Source organism: Podarcis melisellensis (genome assembly GCF_964234715.1).
Source record: "Podarcis melisellensis genome assembly, chromosome: 2".
NCBI classification, from domain to species: Eukaryota; Metazoa; Chordata; class Lepidosauria; order Squamata; family Lacertidae; genus Podarcis; species Podarcis melisellensis.
This window is the reverse complement of record NC_138529.1, coordinates 79,516,457-79,541,420: the sequence shown is the minus strand read 5'-3', so window position 1 is coordinate 79,541,420 and position 24,964 is coordinate 79,516,457. Positions and strand designations below refer to the sequence as shown.

The window sequence follows — 24,964 nt, the reverse complement described above, 5'->3', positions numbered from 1 at the left end:
ATGTCTGATGTGGCTGTCGGCTTTTGTTTCCGGGGTGCCTGCGCCAATTGGAAGCCACGTCTTGGTTTTCGAATGTTTCAGAATGGATTACGTTCGAGAACCAAGGAACCACTTCATCTGCTTAAAAACTTTAAAAAAAAATTCTAAAAATTCCCAAGCAGTGCTGGGCACTACCTGGTAGTGTTCAATAATTTCACTGGTTATAGTAAAGGTACCCCTGACCATTAGGTCCAGTTGCGGACTCGGGTAGCGTGCTCAACTCACTCTATAGGCCTAGGGAGCCGGCGTTTGTCCGCAGACAGCTTCCAGGTCATGTGGCCAGCATGACTAAGCCACTTCTGGGAAACCAGAGCAGTTCACGGAAAAGCCGTTTACCTTCCCGCCAGAGCGATACCTATTTATCTACTTGTACTTGACGTGCTTTTGAACTGCTAGACGGGCAGGAGCTGGGACCGAACAACGGGAGCTCACCCCGTTGCAGGGATTCAAACTGCTGACCTTCTGATCAGCAAGCCCTAGACTCTGTGGTTTAGACCACAGCACCACCAGCGTCCATCACTGGTTATACTCTTGAGTAAAACACTGTTGAATATAACTCATTAAAGGTGTATTTTTCCAGTGAGCTATTTATTTGGTCCAAAGCTCTATATTTCTTGGGTAGTATAAAATTGCTTTCAGTCTTCTTGTTAAGCAGATGTTGGTTTTTGCAATAATTTGTTTCCAAGACTCTTTGACAACAGCAATACCACAAATGGGAATCAAAAGGGGAAAACCTTTAGCCAATATCCAAATAGAATGTCTCTCAAAAGCTGCAATGTCTTCCCTTGAACTGCCCAATTTCTCCAGGCTTGTTGTATGGTTCTTGGCTTCCAAAAATGCTTCAAACATTGACCCAAAGAATTCCATTCCAGCAAGAGCTTTCAGAGCCACCGGGTAGCCAAGATTTGCTCTCTGGAGCCATATCCCAGCTTCAGGATTATTTTAGTCACCAATTGTTCCCCCACCCCTCCATTCAACCTTTCGTTTAGAGGCGGCCAGTTTTATCAAAGCTGGTGCAGCTGAGAGATATATACTCCCTATGACTTTGCCTCAAGCCCCTTGTGGAAGTAGTAATAAATGTTGCAGAGTCAGTCACCTGATAAAATGAGTAATTATCACCAGATAACTTTATTATGTTCAATGCTAGTTCCCACCCTGAAATGTTTCCTTAGCTCTACCTGACATGGTAAAAACCTGCTAGATTAGTGTAACATGTACAGGATGATAAAGAACGAACAGCCCAGTCTCCACAAGGTTATAAGTACCTCTCAAAGAAAACAGTGGTTTAATCCAGTGGTTCTCAGCCTACGTCAAATGCTCAGACAAGTAAAGAAGCATACATTTGAGGAAGTCTAAATGAAAGGCTTATATAATATTATATAAACTTATATAAGTTTGGGACCCATTACTCAGATGAAGGGTGCAACAGTAATCACCATACAAATATGGTAACAAAAATTAAGAAAAGGGTCTCCAAATGTAAGTTTGGGTCGAAGACTACTGCACCATATCTGCAAGCATATACCTGCTTATTTCACAGCAAATCCCACTGAACTCAATAAGGCTTGTTTTTAAGTAATAACGCATAGGGACTCCATAGTGCTTCATCTGAACAATTCAATAGGAACAGTCATAAATAATTCCATGGTCTATGCACTTCCCCTTTTATAGTCTTGCATATTGTGTTCTGCCTGTCTCTCAGGTACTTCTGGCTGTCAGGGTATTAATTTATTGTATGCCACAGACCTATGAAACATGATCCTTAAAGCCTATGGTGGGGTGGGAACAGGAAAAGGCTTTGGGACTCCCTGGCCTATAGTTCAGTTTTGTGTGTCCCCAGAGATACTTTTTAAAAGCACACTTCATTCTGACTCTGTTGTCCCCTTACCAATATTAAAGTCTAACAGTGATATAACAGATTGTGTTTCCAGCTCCAGAACCAGCTCACCACCAGCGTTTAAAACTGCTTTCATTCTGCTAGGATGGGTAGGGTGATGGATGGTCAGGAATAAAGTACAGTGTGGTTCCTAGATCAAAACTTCAAAATAAAAGTCCACTGTGCAGGTTTTGTACCAATGATCACTAGAAAGCAGCCCAAGACTCAGTGGTCAGAAGAGAGACCCAAGGAAATTTACTTTAAAATCTTCAATAAATCCTAAATGATGGGACTAAGTAATCCTAGACTGAGGCACTTTGACTATCAAGGACTTAATTATTGCAGAATGGCCTCAATTACTTAATCACATTGGGGCTGTTTCTTCAGTAGTTTGTTCCATAACACACAAGAGTAAAACCTCTAATTGATATAATTCAATGCAGTTGTTCTTTAGAAGGGAAAGCGTAGGTAATTTGTCAACAAGGCCTTAATCAACACACCCACACTGTATGGTACCTAATATCTGAAAACACAAATAACTTCCCCTTTGAAAAAGCAAAAAATGAAATGGACACACATGCACACATCTGTTGGGTTTTTAAAAAAATGCAATCATATGATATCGAGGAATGCTTCAATAGTTAATATGGTCACATTACCACATTTGTCATTAAGAAGTAAGCACACAAACACCTTTACATGGATTTAAAAATATAATGCAAACAATAATCATAACAACTCCTAAATATGAGAAAAGATGTACTGGCTTTGGAATTAGGATAGGTTTAATAAATATCAACACTTTCTCTCTCCCTTCAGTTTGGAGGTAATATTTTAGATTTAAGAAGGAAATGCTTTTTAATATGCTTTAAAAAAAAGAAGCTGTTGCACATACACACAAAGCTCTTATAATCAAACATAAATTGCAGTGCTTTCCCATACAATTCCACTTCTATGCACTATAAAAATTTATCACATTCCTAAAGAAATTCTAATCTATAAATAAAAATGAAAAAGATTATGTATTTTTATTTTATATCTGAACTTTTATATATGTTCTATTATTATATAAGTATCCCTTTTAAAAAAGCTTCTTTCATTATATTAATTAAACCCACAGAGTCATTAACAGGTCATGTAAGCAATATTTGATACCTCTATTAGTATAACTATTGAGCAAAACAAATGTTGCACTGCTTGACTATTTATACTATTCTCTGGAAACCGCCTAGAAAGTAGGTAAGAACTGTAAGCCCAAACAAGTCATCTGAAATGTTGAAAGGTTTGCAAATACCATGGAATTTAATATAATTTTATCATGGTTCTGAAGGCTGCTGCTAGCTTTCAGGTGTCACTTATCTGCATTGATTTACAGTGAAGGAAATACTTCACTGCATACTTATTCTGATAATTTTACTTTACAAGTAATTAGTGCCTAATAAAATAAAATGCAATACTCATTTGATTAGAAAAGCATACAGAACATCCAAAACCCATGCCACCCCCAAAAAGCTATAGGGCACCTACGCTGTAGCAGTGGATGTAAGAAACATAGTAGTCGAGTCTGCAATCCTCAGAACCATTTATCTTCGTAGATCCCATCCTATTTCAGCCCCCCTGAAACTGTGTTCCCTTCACTCTTCCTGTACAAAGGGCTCTGTGATCTACTGTCAATTCCCGGCGCTGTTCAGCTGAGCTTTGATGTGAGCCCATTATAAACATGGCACACCAATGAAGTTGAAGCAGAGTGACGTACAAACCCCGCATCTGCATCTGATAGCCATTGATAATCTTTTCTAAATTTCCATCGTGATTACAGCAGCTAATTGAAGGTTATAAACATTTCACAAAAATAGCACAGGTTTGTTAAACAAAAGTGTTTGCGCGCCTCTGTGTGTGAGTGTTTCTAGTTTACATACAGGAAGAAGCATTTCTATTAGATACTATTTCATATAACATTACGTGACTAATCACATAGGTATAGATAATCCATACATATCTTCTCCAGCGGAAATGTAATGAAAGGGCAACCTCTATGCTACGTATTAGACATAAATAATTAAAGTCACTCATGCTCCACTAAACACTTATTTTGCTATGAATGCAGAGCATCAGTTTTAAGTTTCCATCATTTACTGACAGATAGTTAACTGCAGCCCTGCTCCTGTACTACTAGGTGATTTTGCCGCTGTTTATTGAGATTGGAAATGGTGAAACAAGGGTCAAAGTGATACGTTTGACTATGGGAAATAATCACTAAGGCCCAGTTCATATTTCATTTTATGAGTAGGAATGACAAGTGGGGATTTATTATTAGATTTATTTAGTAGTATTTATATCCCATCCTTTCTCCCAAAGTAGTTTAGGGTGGTCTAGAGACGGGAACATACGAACATTAATACTCCATCATTAATAACCATGAGAAGAGGGTTTTAAGTGAGCATAAGAACCAGGTCTAAGAAAATTTATCATGGCTACCTTACCTTCACTTTATTTGTTCCTTAGGTTCTAGATAAAGCATACAAACATTGCAACAGAACTGGAATGAGGATCCCAACGCAAGATGTGAATTAGATTATCTTACCACCTTATCCTGTGAGCTGCTCATAGGTGGGATATAAAACTATTGGTTAAATCTTAAAGAACATGCTTGGGCTTTATTTCCACATGGCCTTCCAGTTGGCATTCTAAAGTATGTGTTTTACTGTTGACTTGTATTGATACTGTGGTAGGGTGTGATTGTATGGATGTCGCCTTATGAGAGATATCAATCTAATAAAATTCAACTATGTTTTATTTAGACCCAGTGACGTTAATGGACCTAATTCAGTCATGTTCATTCATTTCAATGGGTCTACTCTGAGTAAAATTTAGTTGAATACTGCCCCTTATTTTTGTAGTGTTCTCTCAAGAAAGAATGTAATGACACAGTTGTTTTTGAATAAGTTGTAATTTGATTTATATTATCAACCATAAACCATGTATTAATTGTACTTTGGAGAAACATGAAACTTCATTTAGTGGCAGAGAAGCATAGTGGTTCATTCACACAGCATCAAACAGATTGTTTTCATATGGATCAGTAGTTACATTTTTTGGTGGTTTAACAGGCCACAAATGTAACTTTTGTATAAAAGTTGTGGCCTAAATCACAGTATTTTTTAGAGGGCTAGACTTCTTGTATTACAACTAGCAAATTTCCATTATGTTTCAGTTTTCATTTGACTGTCTAAGAAACTTTACCTCACGGCTAAAATTGTGTGTGTGTGCGCGCGCGCGAGAGAGAGAGAGACAGAGACAGACAGACATGATATCACCAACTTCTCGATATAGGAACCAATAAATACTGAACTACAGAGAGCAATTCATCTATATTCAGAAAACGAAAATCCCTTCACAAAAGATTCCATCAAATAAATAATTCAACCCAAACTAATTTTAACATGTTCTTGCTGCAACTGATTTTCTAAAAAGGCAACTATAGCCATCAAGTGCTTTTCAATCCTTATCTAGTTCCAACCCTTATCTTGATACTGAAGACAAATGGTAGACACTCTAAAATTAGTTTCTGAGATCTCTGTGACTGGAACTAACTTTTATTCAAATGTCTCATGCTATTGGCCCTGCAACCTTCTGGGGTCTGGAGAAGGCCATTCCAGGGGCCATAACAAGCATTAGATCTCCCTGACATAAGGTGGAGGAGGCACAACCTTGGAGACAGAGATCCTGTGTTGGATACTTCTCCCCATCACACAAAATTCTGTGGTCCTTGCTCTCGTGTATGGCCCAAAAGGGGGTACGCTCTGGGTGGGTTAGGGGAAAGTGCGGATCCAAAAGATCCATAGCCTTCCCTTTCCCAATAGGCCCCCAAATCAGGGAGAAAACTATACTTACTAACTATACAATACCACTAGAGTTGTACTGAAATACTTCTTGGGAGTAGGAGGATGGAAGAGCACAGCAGCTCTGCTCTGCTCATCTTCCAGCCTGCAAGATGTTGCTTGTGGTGGTTTAGTCACTTTCAGTTCTCTCTCACACACGGAACTTATGGTTGCAGCCTTAAAGGCCTAGTCTAGACATAATGCTTAACCATAGATAAACATGGACCATGGTTTGTTCCCTTAATCCTGGCTAAGATCTCAAACATACAGTGACTCCATGGCTTAACTTGCTGAGTTAAGACAAAGGGTAAGGAAGTGCCTTAAACAAAAGCCCTATTCATCTGTTCCGAAAGCCAGGAAAACAACATGTGAGGGTGTGGGAGACATACGTATGTTACCTTCACCCTATCCCTGTAATTCTGTTCCAGTTGAAGGGTGACTGTATTTTTGTTGACAGTTGATCTATGTTTTGCAGTTGTCATTATGGTTATATTTTCTCCAGAACTTTGTTATTTGAAACTACACTACCTGAAACTTCCTTATGGCGTTGACAGGCATGTAGTTTTGCATGTGCTAGTGGAATGTACGTAAAAGTTTTTTGCAGCTATAGTTCACAGAACAGGGAAGTGGCTGGCCCTTCACTGCAAACCAGTTTCAGCTCTGGGGATTCCCCACCTCTCAAAGAGCTTCGTTGAGAAAATCCACCTCCACTTCAGGCCCAGTCTTCCTATTGGTCTGTTAATATATTCTGAGTACCACAACCTGCATTTCTTGGCATCCCCCCCCCCCATTGACAGTGGCTTGGTCACCTTATGGCTCTGGGGATTTCCCCTCGGTTTCTGATGTTGGGCCTTCCCACAGCATAAAGAGCAGCAGACATTTCAACCCACGCATATCCCTGATTTTGATCAGTCTGCTGCTAGACAACAGGTGATCCAGTCCTGATAAAGCTTACCACTAGCAGCAGCATACTGAAGCATCTCTTATAATCAATGAACATTAAAAGGCACAGAATACTTGGAAGAGCTCCACAAATATTATTGTTTGTATGCATGGGAAATAACAGTACAGAATGAAACACAAACTTTCAAATCCAGCAATGGGCCTTCTTCAGGCGTTCTGACACCATGCTAAGTAAAGATGTGAGGGACAGCATGCCAGTTCTGCCCTCCATTTTTCCTGTTGTCCTCTGTAAATTGGACAGTGAATGTTGGAAGTATGGGGCCTCCTGTACCTATGTGTTTTAGAACCCTGGTAGTTCCTGGTTTACCACAAATGAGCCTATTTGGACTGTGTGCTAGTACATGGATGAAACAAACCACAATCCCTGGCTTAACAGAGCTCATGGTTTGTTTTGCTCCAAAAAACCATGATCAGTATTCAAAAGAATAAAATCTTGCCTACAGATTGTGTTCTTTGGGGGAGGAGAACAAACCACAGTCCTAACACTAAGCTATGGATAATGGTTTGTTTAGCGCAGCGAGTCACGGTTTCTGGCTTACCAAGCCATGTCAATGTGGCTACTAAGTAAAAACACTAAGACTCATAACACATAAAATGTTTCAGGATGCCATGCACCTTTAGCAGTTACAACCAGTTTGGTTATGCACACTCCTTCATGGCAGTAAGAAACAGAGTAAGAGCCAGCAAAGACCTTTGTATATGAACTTTGTATATGAATATTCTGTATGACATTTGAGATCTTTATATGTGAACTTTGCTATATGACATCTGAGAAGGTTTTCTGTAACTGAAACTATTGCTGTTTTACAACTGGAAGAGTTTGGCAATCAGCCACAGAGCTTGGAGTAGGTTTAATGATAAACTGCAGTCATCCAATCAATCTTCTTCCTAAGATCCATGATGAAATCTTCAATTTAGCTCACATTTGCATGAAAAAATATTACTCAAGGTATTTACGTCAAAATAACATTTTAACATCCACGTGGTCCTGCAGGTCCAATAGCTCTTATTATATGACCAAGGTAGGGGTGTGAGAAGAGATCTGTAGTTCTCAAACTCTGTAATAGCGAACCTCCCTAAATCAAACACAATAAAGGAGCCACTCCTCCATACACAAATATATATCCACACAGAGAATGCTTCAGCTGACGTCCAGCATTCTGAAGCACGCACCCTGATTATGCTCCTCTGTTGCACTAAGTGGAGGGTGTGGAGTGAGCACATCACAGAAAGGATAGAAAAAATTCGGGAAACAGGTTGTAGCAACAAAAACCTAACTTCTCCGTAAAAGCTAGCGTGATATTTGAGCATATCATGGGAGGAGATAAAACCAAGGTAGTAAAAGACACCAGGGAACAGTTATTTGAAGTTTTTTTTCACATTAGTACCAAAAAAGAGTACCCAGTGAAGCTGCTGTAGAGCAAGCCATCCAACTATCTCGTTCCATCTGCACAAGCGTTTCTTCCTGTGTAATGCAGCTCTCCCCCCCCCCTTTCCTCACCCTGCATGTTCCCTGTGCCTTCCCAAAATCTGCTCCGGAGGGCTGGGGAAACCCTGCTAGTACAGATGTGAAAGGAAAGGGAGGGGCAGTTCCATTGTGCAAGTGGAAATCCTTGCATTGTTAGAACGAGAGAGTTGAATACTGATGTGAGTTTGAGCATCAACAGCTCTTAGGGGAGGTGACCTTGGGCAATCACCCTAATGCTGATGATGCCTCTAGTCTAACGTGTGAATGGTTTGAGGCATAGAGCAGATTGAAAAGGCCAATTTATGCTTAGGGTCCCTGTGGTATTCAAAACGTTCAAAGGTACAGAAATTCATTAGACGCAGTTCTCTGTATATGACCCCGTATACCGCACCTTTCTAGTTCTTCTGGCTTGGAGAAAACCTTCATACTATCTTGCTAGTTTCTACCTCAAACTTAATGCAGAGAAGCCTCTCTCTCTCTCTCTCTCTCTCTCTCTCTCTCTCTCTCTCTCTGTGTGTGTCTGCTTGCCACTTACCGTATTTTTCGCTCCATAGGGCGCACCTTACCATAGGGCGCACCTACTTTTTAGGGGGGGAAATAAAGGAAAAAAAATATATTCCCCCCCCCCAGCCCCAAAGAGCAAAGAAGCCAAGACAGCGAGCGGGATCCATCCCGCTGGATGTCTTGACTTCCTCTTTAGCCGCACGCAACCTCTCCAGCCGGGAGAGGCTGCGTGTGGCTTTGGCAGAAGCCAAGACAGCGATTGGGATGGATCCCGCTCGCTGTCTTGGCTTCGTTTTTAGCCGCGGGGCTGGGGCGGGTGAAGCCTGAGCTTCCCCCGACCCCAGAACGGGTCCGGGATTGGCGTCAAGGTTGCGAAGCCTTTGGAGAGCAGTGCAAGTTCCCGCTGCGCTCCAAAGGCTTCAGGGATAGCGGCCTGAAGCCTTTGGAGTGCAGCGGGACCTCGCGCTGCGCTCCAAAGGCTTCGGGTTCCTTTCGCTGAAGCCAGGAGAGTCTTGCTCACCGACCCCTCTCGCACTCCATTCGCTCCATAGGACGCACACACATATCCCCTTCATTTTTGCAGGGGGAAAAGTGTGTCCTATAGTGCGAAAAATACGATACATATCTTAGTGGCATGTATGTATTATGTCTAAAAGTGCTTAAACTGTTAGGGGCAAAGTTTGATCTTTTGAGATTGTGGGTTAAAAAGCAGAATGCCTTGAAATGGTTCTCACTAGCTCTGAGAGATCAGCACTCTACAAAACAAACAAAATCACAGAGTACCTTGTCCCACAGAACTCCAGTGTTGATGCAACATGGACTTGACAGGTGTTATTCTCAAATATTCTCAAAAAATAAGGCTCCAAGTAGAACCCTTTTCACTTCCCTATCCTTTGCTGAACACAAACGGGATTCTAATAAGCACTTAATATTCATATGCAACCTACTTGCTTGTACTGATATGAAAATGCTTCTTTTTACATCCACCCACCCATACCAGTGTTCCTGGGAAACTGTATTTATTCATTCCTAAACATATTGCATGGTGGTGCTAATAAGAATAGGGTGTCTCCCCCTCTCAGCTTTTTCAGTCTGTTATTGCTGTCCAGATGAAGCATTCTAACACGTACTGCAAATGTTTCGAATATAGAATCATTGTATTTTGAGACATTTGTTTTCAGGGGGAGATAATGTACAGTATGTTCAAACCACTTTGACTCTACTTACAGTGTGTGCCTCTGACTCTCTGCTTTTCAGATCTTGGGATATTCGGAGAAAGAAGGGGCTTGTGCAGAGTAGTATGAAATAAAATAGTCAACCAAAAGTTTGCGTTTTCAAGAGCTGCTTAACCCCACCCCCCTTTACAATTTCTACTTGAAAACATTATAGAGCTTCTGCTACCAGTTGCTGCTTCTTTTACAAAAAAAAAGGCTTTGTACACTTACCTTGTAATATACAGAACAATACTGTTTACTCCTTTTAATGGCGGAAGACCCCAAAATGTCTCAATAAAATACAGTCCTTGTGGCACCCACAGTCATTTACCTGTTGTTATCAACAAACTTGCAACATGGTTAGTTAAAGTGTAGAAAACAAAATCACCTGTAGTGCAATTGTGGTGTTCTTTGCAGGATGTTTCCCCACCAGTCCTTGTTCTTTCCGTTTCTTGAATTTCCTAAAGTAGTCCTGTATCAGGAAGGTGGCATAGAACTTCCCCACGGTTACCTCATCATCTAAATGAACAGACCAGACAGATCTCTCCCAAGTCAGCACATTTCATTAGTAGCCAATATAAACTCTTATCCAAATCAGGAAAAAATGTGACAGTGCCAATGGCACAAGGGTTTTTGTTGTTGCTGCTGCTGATAATAAGGCAGACTAAATCTAGCATAAAGCAGTTTTAGCAGGCAAACAAGACTAGGCAGTAGAAGCAGTTGATAGGTGAACTATTTCCTAAGAAAGGAAAAGATGCTAATTTATTAAAGTTCAAAGAGGTAAGATTATCTTTTAAAATGCAAATGTCTACATGACTCTGAAAATGCAAACTTTGATCAGTTTGAACCAGAGTGTTATAAAAACTATAATAGGAGGAGGGCCTTTTCATATTTGCTGCCTTTCAAGTAAATTTTCACCATAGTGAATTCAAATATATCTAATTATTATTGTTTCTGTCTGACCTATTAAAGTGGCATATAAATTATCTCACTTCCTGAACACCTAGCAGGCAATATTCATATTAAGTAATATATGAGGCATTAGAAACCAGAGTTTGGGGACAAACCCTGGAGACTAAATTTGGTAGACTTTTACCTGAGAGTCCAGTTTGGTAGTCTTTTAGGAGAGAATTTAATACTCTCTTTTAGCAGTAATTGGTTCCAAAATAACAGCAAAGATAGAACGTAACTCTATCTTAGATCATTAATAAGGCAGGTAAATTGTGAAGTGTTCATATCAAGACTAAGTGTTTCCAGCAGATGCTTTCCAGCATGCATTAGCTTTTACATTTATCTGACAGTATTAATACTGCTAGGTTATTTAAAAAAGACAAAGCACGATGAGCAGACATTGTTAATTATCGGACTACATTTGCTATTATTGGCAATTTAGTGAAATATCTTTTAGTAGTTTCCTTTTATTAGAACAGTTCCAAAACAGAACACTGTGTTTCTTTTCCTTGTATTTTGTACTGGTTTAAGGAGGGAGGAGGAATAAGCCGTGGGTAGTGCAATCCTATATATATCTACTCAGAAATAAGCCCACCTGGATTGAAAGAGACTTAATGCCAGATAAGGATATATGCAATGGCACAGCACTTCACTGGAATATATGTTTTTAAAATGTCAGTTTCAATTATCTATGTGTATCAACTATGGATTTTATATTTAAAAGAGGTCTCTGTGTCAAAACTAATTCATTTACATTATCTGCAATTCTGAATTATTCAATTGTAGATAGCTTTAAACAATAAACCCTGAAATTGACCATATACCAGAACAGGTAGGGCATGATAGGATTTGGCATGGTATGTGTTATGTTAGAAGATGTTAAAGGATATCTTATGAAAGAAAACAGGAAACAAAAAGACTTGAAGTAGCTTGGTTGGGAGCCCTGTCAGTTCCATTCCGACTCTTAAATAGCATCATTGAGCCTGCTCTCACCATGTAACAAATGCCTTATTAATGGATACATGGTCTATAAACCTCCATTGATTACAATGCAAGTTTAGGGGCTTCAGTACTCAGGATCAAGTCTTAAAAGCTGGGAGGGAAGACCAACAAGCTTTTTTGTTAGCCAAAGCTGCAATCTCGTAAGTTAAATAAGCGTAAGATGTGAGTTATCTGTACCATAAGTTGGGGTGGGGGTTGCACCATATATGCATGTGAAATGTGGGCATACACACAATTCACATCTGCAAAGCAGCTTTGTTTGCAAGTTCCTGGATGTAGTTAAAAAGCTAGGTGCAAAAGGGACATACCCACAATATATTTCATGGACAGCCATGGGTACAAAATTTGTCCAGACTTTTGAGAAAGACAAACATAACTAGATATGTGAAGGAAAGCCGTGGAGCAGAAGTGATCATACTTTAAACAGAGTGGAAATAAACGTAAAAGAAAAACCCTAAGGGAACGAATTTCAGCAAAACAAATTTGGGGAGAAGACAGGAGGGTGGCAGATGGGCTTCAGTGGCCTCTGAAGGTTAAAGAATGGGGAATTTAGATAAAACCTTGGGGTAAAAGAAAGGAATCTGTACTTAAGTGACTTTTCTTCCTGTTTCCATCATATATTAGAAGTGTTAATTAATCAGTGTTAAACTGAACCTGAGGATTTGCAAGTAATTTGACATTTTAAACCTCTTGGCAATTATGAGTAAATTAAGGAAATGGGTTTACGGTCAGCAATGATTAATCTTGCTAGATTCAATACTCCTTTATTAAGTCTACTTATCACAAAAAAAAGGGATTTGGCTTTTTCTTAACTATAACATCCTGTTTGAAAGATAATACTTAAGTGAATGCAGGAATCTGACCTATCATGTAAGTTTGTGAAAAAACCGTGGTTTATATAATGCATTTCTTTATAATCCTGGAACCTTTGCAATACATTAAAAATTAAATACATTTTATTTATTTATTTAGGAGTATTTACACTTCTCCTACTAACCAAAATTCTTAAAGTCTTCTTCACATTGTTGTTTACTTTGCAGCTTTCCTATCTTGTGTTTTTAATAAAACATTACATTTCCATGTATGTTTTCCTGTATGTCAACTTCCAGGCATGAATAGTTGCAAAAATGTCTATTCCCTTTTCACTGCAATTTGCCTAAAGCTGTGAAAGACTTCCTCTTTGGCAGTGTTCTGTTTTCTGCATTTTAGTGGCATTATCTATTCTTTTTCTCTAGACAAGTTCACTGTACTTTGTTGTCTATGCAAATGGAAAATCAATATTCACTTTGAAAGCAGCAATGAAATGGAGCTGAACCTTTAATTGCACTCTGTAGAGGAAAATGTATTATGGTTTATTCTCTAGATGCACACTCAACAAATGCTCTCCATGTGCTTAATTTAGGAAGGCACGGCTCGCTATTCTGAAGCATGTGTCTGTATTTCAATAAAAAGAAGGGGAATCAAGTTGACCCGAGGCAACACTAATTCCATGCCACCACCCTAAAACAGAATTGCTTCAGAATATTCTGAAAAGACTGATAGTTGAAAGGAATAGAGGCTGCAGAAAAAGCTCAAGCACATAGTTACAACAATAACAAAGCAATTAATCTAGGCCATGCAAGCACTCAGGTGTAAGGTTAGAAAAGAGCAGAGTAGTTTTAAATGTGCAGGATCGGTTTTCTCTTGACAGCTCGATTTCCCTAGATATGATTTGACATCATCCCATCTGTAGTCTGAGCTGCCAGTTGCAAGTGGCTCTTCCAGCAACAAAGCAAATACTCCTTCTTGCGCCATGCTGAAGAGTTGGACAGCCAGTATTGTTCTCTTTCCCCTAGAGACTGAGAATGTCACCTTCAGAGAGAGATCAGCTTCTACCACTCGAAGTGAACTTAGGGTCACTTCCATACCTGAGCCAAAACCATATTGAAAGCTGGGTTAGCACTATAAAAGTACAGTAAGCTATAAAAGAAGCCACATAATGAACTGAAATGGGTCGGTCTCTTGGATGTCTGGGATAGGACTGATATGGATTGCATTATGCAACAGATTCTGCACTTTTAAAACATGAAAAGCAAGTCAAAACATCACTTACAATCAAAAGTTTATCATTATTTTATATTGAAGAGAAATATATCTTGGTGTATATGTTTCATATATAGAATTGCATATTATAAAATCTTGGCTATGCTGTCTTACGACAATTAATAATAGCTTACCTAGTTAGTTCTAGCTTATATATTAAAATCAGAAGACTAATTCTGTACCCTGTACATCCTGATTAACTTGGTTATATTTAACTGTTTTGGGGGTTTTTGGAGGAGGAAAATGGGCCATATTCAGTCTATATTCACAGTTTACTATAAAAAGTTCTCTCTCTCTCTCTCTCTCTATATATATATATATACATTATAAAAAATGGCACACAATCGTCCACTGACCTAGTGCAAATTTGGACTAACTTCATTACCTGCAGATAGCATAATCAAAAAGGATGTTCAATAATAAAAATAAGAGCAGAACATAGGCTCTATTAATTTAGCAGTACATTATATTGAAACCTGTAAACTGAAATGTTTACACATAAATAAATTATTTACAATCACAATATTTAGAATTTTCTCAAATGTTATCTTCCTAAAAGAAATGTTTATATTTCTATTTAATAGAGATACGTTTTTCCAACATTAATTAGCAAATAAGCATCTAAAATATTTAATGAATGCTTTTGCATTTTATAATTTAATTTATCATTTAATTAACACTATTTTTCTGATTTTAGTGCCATGGTATTTTTTTCACAATTGTATCAATATGTAAGCATTGAGAATGTAGAAATGTATGAGATCATCTCACTAACCACCAGCGGGGGGAACAACTTGGTCAAGAAGCTTCATGCTAGTTTTCTTCCATATTTTCTTTATAACTGCCCTGAGTTCTTCATTTGCTTGCTCTAAGTTTCCTGAAAAGAGAGGGAAACAAGGGAGAGAAGGCAGGGAGGCCAAATTTGCAAATGTTAAATTTAATCTTGGGAATAGTAATTCAAGAAGTAATTCCATTTCATATTGCTGTGATCACACTGTGCTAAAATGGAGACAAGGGCTCCCAAAAACATCCTATGACAAGCATTCACTGGGGAGAAAACATTTGTAGTCAGGTAAGGAAGATTACCCTCACTATAACTTTCCTTTGTGATGTCATCACATCACAAACTTTTATTGGCCACATCAGGAAGTACATTCAGAGTGAAGACAGTGCCTTTATGTTTTGTTCTTCTGACATTCTGTGGGCACAGTGGAACTTCCCATCCTTCTCCTTCACTCCTCAGAAGACGTGATCTGCTCGGTAAAGGTAAAGGGACCCCTGACCATTAGGTCCAGTCGTGACCGACTCTGGGGTTGCGGTGCTCATCTCGCTTTATTGGCTGAGGGAGCCGGCGTACAGCTTCTGGGTCATGTGGCCAGCATGACTAAGCCGCTTCTGGCGAGCCAGAGCAGCACACGGAAACGCCGTTTACCTTCCCACCAGAGCGGTACCTATTTATCTACTTGCACCTTGATGTGCTTTCAAAATGCTAGGTGGGCAGGAACAGGGACCAAGCAACAGGACCTCACCCTGTCGCGGGGATTCAAACCACCGACCTTCTGATCGGCAAGTCCTAGGCTCTGTGGTTTAACCCACAGCGCCACCCACGTCCCGATCTGCTCTGTAGGTTCCCCCAATCCCCTGGAGCAGTTATGAGGGTGGCGTGAACAGATTTAGGGGCAAATGTGAACAGGGGATGAACTGCATGCAGAAAAGGATACAAATGTGGGTTTACATGAAAGCCCTCCTTTCCCCAAAACCCTCTCCTTTTGTTTCAGAAAATTTTGTAGGTGGAAATAGAAAATTTTCCTATTTCTTAGGAAAAGTAGAGTGTAGATTCAGAAAGTCATCTGGAAACTCCAAATTCAGTTGGCAATGTTTACACCAAGTGTAAAAATTTCTCTGAAAATTATTTCACTGTATGTGATGAAGGAAAAGCCAATGTGCTGAAAGAATGATCCTCATCAGAATTACTGACCTAACAGTGCTTAAAGATTGAGAAAGACAGAGGTCCCACTTCTGTAAAGAAAGTTTACATTTGCACAAAAAATGTAGAACCCAGACAAGATGGATGGTACACAAATGCAGTCAGCAGTACTGTATAGTTAGGGGCTAATAATATTTCTTAGACATCTGAGGCGAAGCAACAAGATAATTTTGACAGTCCAAGGCAGGTTTCCCTTATAATGCTTTTGAGAGCAAAGGAAAATATCCCCCCCCCCAACAAGCTTGGGATATATGGCAAGTAACTCACCTGGGAACACTTAGAAGAACTGTCTGTACAACTTTTCATGTTTGGAAAATCTTAACGGGGTGGTCACCAGGTACAGTGGTACCTTGGTTTACAAACATAATCCGTTCCGGAGGTCTGGTTGTAAACCAAAACAGGTTGTAACCCAAGGCGTGCTTTCGCCAATGGGGCCTCTCCCCCCCCAATGGGTTGTAATCCAAAAAAAGGGACACACACTTCTGGGTTTGACATGGTTGTAATCCAAAGCGGTTGCAAACCAAGGTACCACTCTATATGAGATTCTCAGTACAAAGCAGTAATGTAAGAAGGAAAATAAAAAAAGCACTTGGAAATATGTATCTTATTCTCTTACCTTCTGTTTTAATCTTCAGGGCCGTTCTTACTAAAGCAAATAAAGTAGCATTGAACATAACCGTTCCATCGCTGTTTAGGGGCATGTTCATGGCTACCAACCTCTGCAGATGTTCAGAAATAAACAAATACAAAGGAATTTCAGTGCAAGACACTGAAAATATATATATATATATATATATACCAAATACATGTGTCCATTCATATGTATAAAATACATACATATGAAAAGCAGACAAAATGCTTGGGAGACAAAATAAGATAACATGACATTGTCCCTAACTTAGCAAAATCTACCAGAGGCTTATCCTACGGCTGTGTCACTAGAAAAAAATTCTGCCTGATCCTCAAAATCTATTGTAGACATTATGTGGTATATGTGTAACACAAAAACTAGAATGTTAAAATAGCTGGTATCCTATGGTTTTACACATTTAATACTTGGCATGAATATTTGGGGAAAATCTGGCACAATACAGCCAACATTAAGCAAGTCCCATTGCTTTAAACTTTGGTGATTCCTTTTCAACTCTTTCATCAAAATCAATGAACTCTCAATGTACTCTAATAAATTTTGGCAGGATACCTTTGGCCTACACGCTTACCAAACTGCCCAAAATACAAGCATTTGGGTCTGGATTAAAGATAAAAAGGTGACTTCACATAGATGACTCTGGATCCTTCAATCTGAAATGCCCATGCTTTCATTGTAAGTCTTGTTCCAAGTAGCCCCATCTAATAATGCAGGTCCTATTTACCTTGCTTGTTCCAAAACCATCTTATTTAACAGATTCTGGGTTAAACCAAAGAGTGCTAGTTCTCTTCATCATGTCCTCCTTGTGGGCAGTTGAAGAACATTTGTCTTGTCTTAGCTGGTAGCAGAATTCCACTCTGCAAGGACTTCTGAACTGACTCAGTAAGGCAATTTTTTGTTTTTAGCTGCTGAAGCACGACAGCTTGATGTAGCACCAAACACTGTGTGGCATTGTGTCTGAACCAGCCCATTACAACAAGACAAATATTATACAGAAACTTGATGGCATCATAAACAAATGTATGCCATATGCTGCATTCCTCCAAGAAGCAACAGCAGGCACCATTATTCATGAAAATAGGTTGGAAGGTTCTACATGCATAGCATAGCTTTGGCTAGACAGGTACAGATGGGGATTGTTTACTTCCTTGTCAAAGCTGGCGAGCAAGGAATGACAATATAGCTTTGCTGCTACCACTCACAGCCACATTTTGTTCTAAATCAGTGAGTCAAGACAAAGAACAGGAAGTTCTGGTTTTCGTTAGATTGAAAGGAGCCTGTGGCTATAATTCATTGAATCAGGCGCCTTGAATTTACAGCCATCTCTGCACTAGCAAATGATATTAAACAGAAGTACTGACACAATAAAGAGCAAATGCTCTGAAAGACAGAAAAGCCTACCTTACACGCAACTCTGTGGGGGCATAATTTACCAAAGCCAAGTGGAGGCTGTATGCGTCGCAACAAGGTAACAACATCAAGGTGTTTTATCCTCCCCCTATGAAAAAGGTATAGTATTAATGAAATAGTTTCACCTGCCTTAAGTTACCCTCTTGTTTTGGGTTCTTTGGCTCCTTAGGTAGGCACACACTGCAGCACAATGGTGTCTAACTTATAATAATAATAATAATAATAATAATAATAATAATAATAATAATAAGAAGAAGAAGAAGAAGAAGAAGAAGAAGAAGTAGTAGTTTTATTTATATCCCGCCCTCCCCAGCCGAAGCCGGGCTCAGGGCGGCTAACAACACTAAAACAGTACAACATTATAAAACATTATAAAAATGAATTAAAATCAAAATTGATGGCAACCATAAACTAAAGTTTTGTAAAGATTGCCAAAGGAGGGAGTCAGGCTGCGCCCTGACCAAAGGCCAGGTGGAACAGCTCTGTCTTGCAGGCCCTGCGGAAAGATGTCAAGTCCTGGAGGGCCCTTGTCTCTTGTGACAGAGCGTTCCACCAGGTTGGAGCCGCAGCCGAAAAAGCCCTGGCTCTAGTTGAGGCCAGCCTAACCTCTCTGTGGCTTGGGACCATCAAGGTGTTTTTATTTGAAGACCGTAAGTTCCTCTGTGGGGCATACCAGGAGAGGCGGTCCCGTAGGTACGAGGGCCCTAGGCCGTATAGGGCTTTGAAGGTTAAAACCAGCACCTTAAACCTGATCCTGTACTCCATCGGGAGCCAGTGCAGCTGGTATAGCACCGGATGAATGTGATCTCTAAGCGAAGACCCCGTAAGGAGTCTCGCTGCGGCATTCTGCACCCGCTGGAGTTTCTGGGTCAGTCTCAAGGGCAGCCCCACGTAGAGCGAGTTACAATAATCCAGTCTGGAGGTGACCGTCGCGTGGATCACAGTGGCTAGGTCAGGGCGAGAGAGGTAAGGAGCCAACTGAGCCAATTGCTTAGCTTGGTGGAGATGAAAAAATGCCGCCTTTGTTATAGCTGCAATCTGTGCCTCCATGGAGAGGGAGGTATCGAAGATTACACCCAAACTCTTAACGGACGGTGCTGGCACTAATTGCACCCCCGCAAGAGATGGGAGTTGCCCCCTCAGTCCCATGTCGTCCCGTCCAGCCAGAGGACCTCTGTCTTTGAAGGATTTAACTTCAACCGGCTCCCGGCAAACTTACTTTGCTTCAGGATCATATTCTGACCATATTCTTTTAAATTCATCTAGATGATGAGGACCAAGAATAGACCAGTCGCGCGTCAGATAATCAAAGTTGTCCATGATGACAGCCACAAACAGGTTGATAATCTTAAAAAGAATTGAAGGAGTTATTTAATTACATTTATATTCATATGAAAAGTGCAAATTATTAATATTATCCTGGAATGTGTGTGCACAGAAATGTGTATGAAAATTTTAAATATATATCAAATTATAGATAGGGAATCAATATGTGTGAATGAAAATTATACACACACACACACACATATATCAAATTATAGTCAGGAATTAAATGTCATGCTAAGGTGATCATTCCATCAGGAAAACATTTTGGCTTGCCAGATGGAGCAATCTCCTCTCCCCACCACCACCACCACGTGCTGTTCCAGGGGTCTAGGGTCGTATTCAATCACAGTGCTTAAAGATGTTCCAGCTTCTGGACTCACCAAAAAAGCACACAACATATAGAAACTGATGAAATAAATAATGGCAAAATTGCTTCCACATGTGAATTCTTCTCCTGGGTTAAAATCAGACTCTGGATCACATCGCTTTCCTGGCATGCAGGCCAACATGATCTCCTGCCAAGCCTCTCCTGTTGCACACCTTTAATTTGGAATAAAACATGACAAAATGAATCAAATGGTATTCTTTCAATTAGAATGATACTGCTGTTGTTTTTATTTGTTAACAAGGGCTCCAGACGTGCCACAGGAGTGCACAGTGTAGAGGGTTCATGTATGTATAAGAGCTCTAGAGGTTGAGCATGCAGTCCCATCACCTTATCCCAGCAACCTCTCATCTCCTTGGATTGATGCAATATAGTGCATCCATGTCACAGGCTGTCTTAGCACAGGGCTACCCCAAGGCTTTTGCTACCTGAGGACAAAGGCAACCGTCTCTCCCTCCCTCTGAATACACTTCTTATTCTCCTAGCTGTTAAAAATGCCCCCACTTTCTATGTAGTTTCAGTACAACTGGAAGGGCAATAATTTATTTGATAAAAATAAACAAATGCTTTTAAAGACACTATCTGAGAACAAATTGGTAAGCTTCTGCATTGTTATGTATGCATATATATCTTTCACTAATGTTAGAAAGGATTTACTTTCACTTGCTTTCTAGGGCAGTTGCTATATTGGTATTATAGTACCAAAACCCCATATGCATTATTCTTATTCTTACTAGTTTTGTATGTTTATTTGAGCGTAATCAGTGGAACCAGTGATTTCAAATGACAAGAGAGGAGATTCTGATAAAACATTAGGGAAAACTTTCTGAAGCTAAGAGCTACTCAAACAAGCTGCCTTGGTAGGTAGTGGACTTTACTTCACAGGGAGGTTTTTAAACAGAGTTTGGATGGTCATCTGTCAGGCTTTCTTTTGCTGTGATTCCTGCATTGAAGGGGGTTGGACTAGATAGTTCTTGGGATCTCCCTTCCACCCTATAATTATGTGAAGCAATCCCATCATGTAAGATGAGGCTTGCATCTGAATAGAGCTGCAAAAGATTGGGAATTAAAATGGAGAAAATTGGAATAAGCGTACTCTTTATTCCCAGTCAGTTAATCCAGTGCTCTTTTGTCTTTGACTCCATCCATCATTAGCTTTGGTTCTGCCCATAAATTACCCCTCAGAGAATGTGGTCTTTGACAGAAAGGAGGTTGTCCACCACTGTTTCGTTGTTGTTGTTAAATTGGTTACGTCACTTTATCTTGCCCAAGGCAACCCAAAGACACTTAAAACCAACCAACCAACCAAAAAACCCACATGGCTACATTAAAACCAGGGCGAGGGGAATAAAATACATTAAAAACATCCCACCCACTTCTAAAAGGCCACAGACAATTAAAGGTCAAAAGGGAGACCCTCTTTACTGTCATCCCCTTCAATGGCAGGCCCACCCCCACAGCAGTCATTCTGAGGGTGATGCTTGGGGAGTACTATTCGGACCTGTGGAGCCTTCAATGTGGGGTTCCTTGGGGTTTGAGTTTATCCTCCATGCTGTTTACCGGCAACATCTACATGAAACCGCTGCGTGGGATTCCTCTCACACACAGGGATGCATGGAATGGAAAATTCCAGCAAGTGCATGTTGCCTGTCATCATACTATTGTGACTGAAAGAGCAGCACCTTCTGACGTTCTCCCTTCCATAACTTTAGATTAATGTTTAACCTGGAATAAATAATGTTTTGGAACTTCCGTCATAGTAATAGTGTTTTATGTGACAGTATTTTAAAGGTGCCAGCATTCCTGTTCTTCTTATTGCAAGGATGCAGGCGTTAAAAAGAGTGCCTACAACATCCTGCTTCCTTGCTAGTACACTGGGATAATTTAAAGCAAGCTCATATACTCGGGGTTTGGTTTTTTTACATTTCACTGTCTAGGTGTGTTGTGTTACGTGCAGGCAGGAGGACAGCAGAATTAGCACAGTAGAAGGGAAGAAGGGTATGGAAGAACAGACAGCCTGACAGGCAAAGAGAAAGCAGCACTAAGACAAGGCTGGAGTCTGGTTATTGTCAAGGCAAAGATCCATTCCAGATATGGAAACTTTTTGGGCCAAGGTTAGATCAGGAAGAACCAATAGGTATCCTGGAGAGGGGGTGAAAGAGAGCCATCCTGGGACCTCAGTGGACAAGACTGCCCCTTTCTTCTTCGCTCTGAACCACTGAGTTGCTCTCAAGGGACACCAACAGAAGAGAAGACCAAACAGATCCACTTAATCTTGGATCAAGGTTCACTTACTGGCCTTTTTTTCATATTTATCACACTGGAAAGTGAGCATTAACTACGTTAAAAAGGAATTTTGAAAAATGAAATAAGATTAAAGAAGAAAGAGAAAGAATAATAACAAAAAACTATGCAAACAATACTAATGGTAGGCCACCATCAGTTTACATTGTGGATACAGTGACCATCAGTATATGCATCTTAAACATGTTAAGTTAATGTAAGCCCTCTAGATCTCCAAATAGCTTTCCACATGAAATTGATGCCTATTGAAACTTTAAGAAAGAATTTTAGAACCTCTGCTGTCTACCAGTTTTATAACTCAAATGTCAATTGTAACAAAACAACAGATAACATCTACCGAAAGAGAAGCAGCACCGCTTGGGGAAAAGTCTGAAAGTTGTTGTTCCTGTTAATTTGACTTCCGTCTTTCAGAGCAACTTTACCAAACACCTAAAAAAAGAAGAAAAGGACAAATGTCCATCCAATATGATTTTGTGTTAGTCTCCAATAAGTCTGGTGATAAGAATATCCTGAAAGTAAAAGCCCTCCCCACATTGTTTGATCTCAGCAACTGGGATTGGGTGGCATACTGAAAACAGAGGTAAGACTTAGCCAACATGGCTGAGAACTATTGGCAGAACTATCCTCCATGTGGATTTGTCTAAGCCCCTTTTAAGTTAGTGTTAATGGCCATAGCAGTAAATTGCAAAAAACTACTATGACTTGGATCTGAACTTTCCTTCCATAAATATTAGAGAGTTCATGTTTAAAGGCAGGACTTTCCTCTCTGCTCCTTCCCTGCATGTGCCTCCCCTGAAAATCTATTCTGGGGTTTGGGGAACCAAACAAGCCAGATCACTCTCTGACCCTAACACTATGGCAGGCAGGTAGGACAACCCACCTGTCAACTCCTAGAAGTCATTATTATGCCTGTCAAAGGCCCTTCCACAGCACTTTCCACAGTGCCTGACAAACAGCTGGTTGGTGAGCACCTTGGGAACCACAGTGCAATAACTGCTTTCTGCAACAACAGACTTCGCAACTGAGTTCTGCTGATCCAGCAGGATTCAGTCTACCACCCAACATCTGACTGGTGGTGAATTCTACCATGCTTTCTGCAGGGACCAGTTCAAGTTCCCCATAGGAAACCCGGTCACAGTTGAGCCAGGCATTTCTATCTGCCCCACACCACATGAGGTAGGTGCTGATGGGGTAGTGAAAATGGCCTCACATACCAAATTGGGGCCCATGTCAGGCAAAATTAGGCCCATGGGTCAAGGCTCCTCACCTTTGCTTTAGAGAATGCACATACACAGTTAAGCTATGAATGGAATGCTGAGGTAGGCAGTTGCTATACATTATAAACTGATCAATGACAGCCTCTTTAATTCAGATGAAATATGGTTTTTAATTACCTGCATTCCGATAACCGCATAGATGAAAAACAGCATTGCTATCAAAAGAGCAACATATGGCAGAGCCTAAAATGAAAAACAATATTATTATTTTTTAAAAAAACAAACAAACTGGTATATCCTTTGAAACTATTTTGCATCATTTTACCAATGCAATTTGATTGCAGTTTTCAAATCATTTATCCCTCTCTGCAGTCTCCCTGAAAACGTTTGGCCTATTCTGCTTGGGAACTGAAACCTGTGTGGATATTTAAAATGCTATGAACACAAAAAGCTCCCTTATACTAAATCACACCACATGTCTAGCACTATTTGCTGTTTGTTGGTGACTCTCAAGGGTCTCAGGTGAAGGTCTCTGCCAGTGCTGTTTCTGCAATGGCACAGATGCTGGGAATTGGACATGGAACCTTATCCACAAAGGGCATGTGCTCAACCTCTGAGAAATGAGTGCCCCAACTTAAAGGGCTGGCAAGCTGTCTTCAGGTAGGCTTAAACTACGTATCTCATTTATTGGCAGACAAGTAGATTGATCTAATGAACCACAGAGACCAGTGGTAAGAAGCCCCTGAAAATACATGACCTATAGTACTACTTGATCCGCAGTCAAATATTCTAGTATTACATTAATCTGTTTTTAACATCGCCTTATTAAATGGTTGTAATTCACCCTGGAATGTTATGATGACAATGACAACACTCCCTTGCACACTGAATTTCTTTTTAAAATGACCAGTTGTTTTAAAAACTACCACCAGCATTTTGAATTTCAAAGCATGAGAATGCATGACCCAGTTTCTTGAGTAGAACATATGGGAAAGTTTCGACCATTTCTAGTTCCTAAAAACGTTACAAACCTCTAGCTCTGATGCTATTGTGTGAAAAGTATTAGTGATTATATCAACTGTGTATCCTTTTGGGTACCACACCATAATCATATCGTGAATGGCAGATTGCAATCATACTTCATGTTTCCACTTTTACAATTACCCAACATCAAGTGGGGTTAGAAAGCTGAAGTAGCAACATGTTATATCAGATTAAAGTTTCCTTGCACATCAAGAATTCTCAGTGAGCCAGTAAGAGCCAAATTTGGACATGGGCTTAATTTTAAAAAAGAAAAACTAAATGTGGAGCCAGACTGAGAGATATAATTTTATGCATAAATAGCTAACGCTTACAATGATATATTATGCTAAAATGTCAATCCTTTGAACACTTACTTCAGAGTAAGCCCGTTTGAACTCACTGAAATTTACATTGGATTAAACGGACAAAAAATTAGGCTTTATGGCTAATAAATACTTCTGCAGCTATTATGGTAAAGGTCAAAATGTTTCAAGTGCCTTTTAAAAATGATTAAAATCTAATTGTTTCAGAAAGTTCTTATTTTCAACCTGCTTAAGAACAATTTAAACACAACAACATGAAGGCAGACAACTGGAATGAAGAATTGGCACTGCTGGAATGAGAGCCATATCATTAGCCGGGGAAAGGAGACTCGTTAAGCCAGGTCACTAACCCCTGTACAC

The 24,964-nt window shown here is 39.9% G+C and overlaps 2 protein-coding genes across 30 annotated transcripts in view; one reads left to right on the top strand and one right to left on the bottom strand.

The window, feature by feature from the left end:
• Positions 1 to 7,191, top strand: part of CHDH (choline dehydrogenase) — a 45,556-nt gene extending 38,365 nt beyond the window's left edge. The window contains exon 9 of the mRNA XM_081898335.1: positions 4,421 to 7,191. The gene's annotated coding sequence lies outside the window, so the exon portion shown is untranslated. The remainder of the gene's footprint in view (positions 1 to 4,420) is intronic.
• The window catches only part of CACNA1D (calcium voltage-gated channel subunit alpha1 D), a 188,681-nt gene that overhangs the window by 18,708 nt on the left and 145,009 nt on the right, over positions 1 to 24,964 (bottom strand). For all 29 annotated transcript variants that reach the window (XM_081898264.1, XM_081898279.1, XM_081898265.1 and 26 more), the window contains 8 exons: positions 23,436 to 23,501; positions 22,379 to 22,470; positions 19,733 to 19,892; positions 19,246 to 19,373; positions 18,018 to 18,114; positions 16,584 to 16,686; positions 14,756 to 14,857; positions 10,334 to 10,464 (listed from right to left, as the gene is read on the bottom strand). In XM_081898264.1, coding sequence (XP_081754390.1) covers positions 10,334 to 10,464; positions 14,756 to 14,857; positions 16,584 to 16,686; positions 18,018 to 18,114; positions 19,246 to 19,373; positions 19,733 to 19,892; positions 22,379 to 22,470; positions 23,436 to 23,501 — 879 coding nt within the window. The remainder of the gene's footprint in view (positions 1 to 10,333; positions 10,465 to 14,755; positions 14,858 to 16,583; positions 16,687 to 18,017; positions 18,115 to 19,245; positions 19,374 to 19,732; positions 19,893 to 22,378; positions 22,471 to 23,435; positions 23,502 to 24,964) is intronic.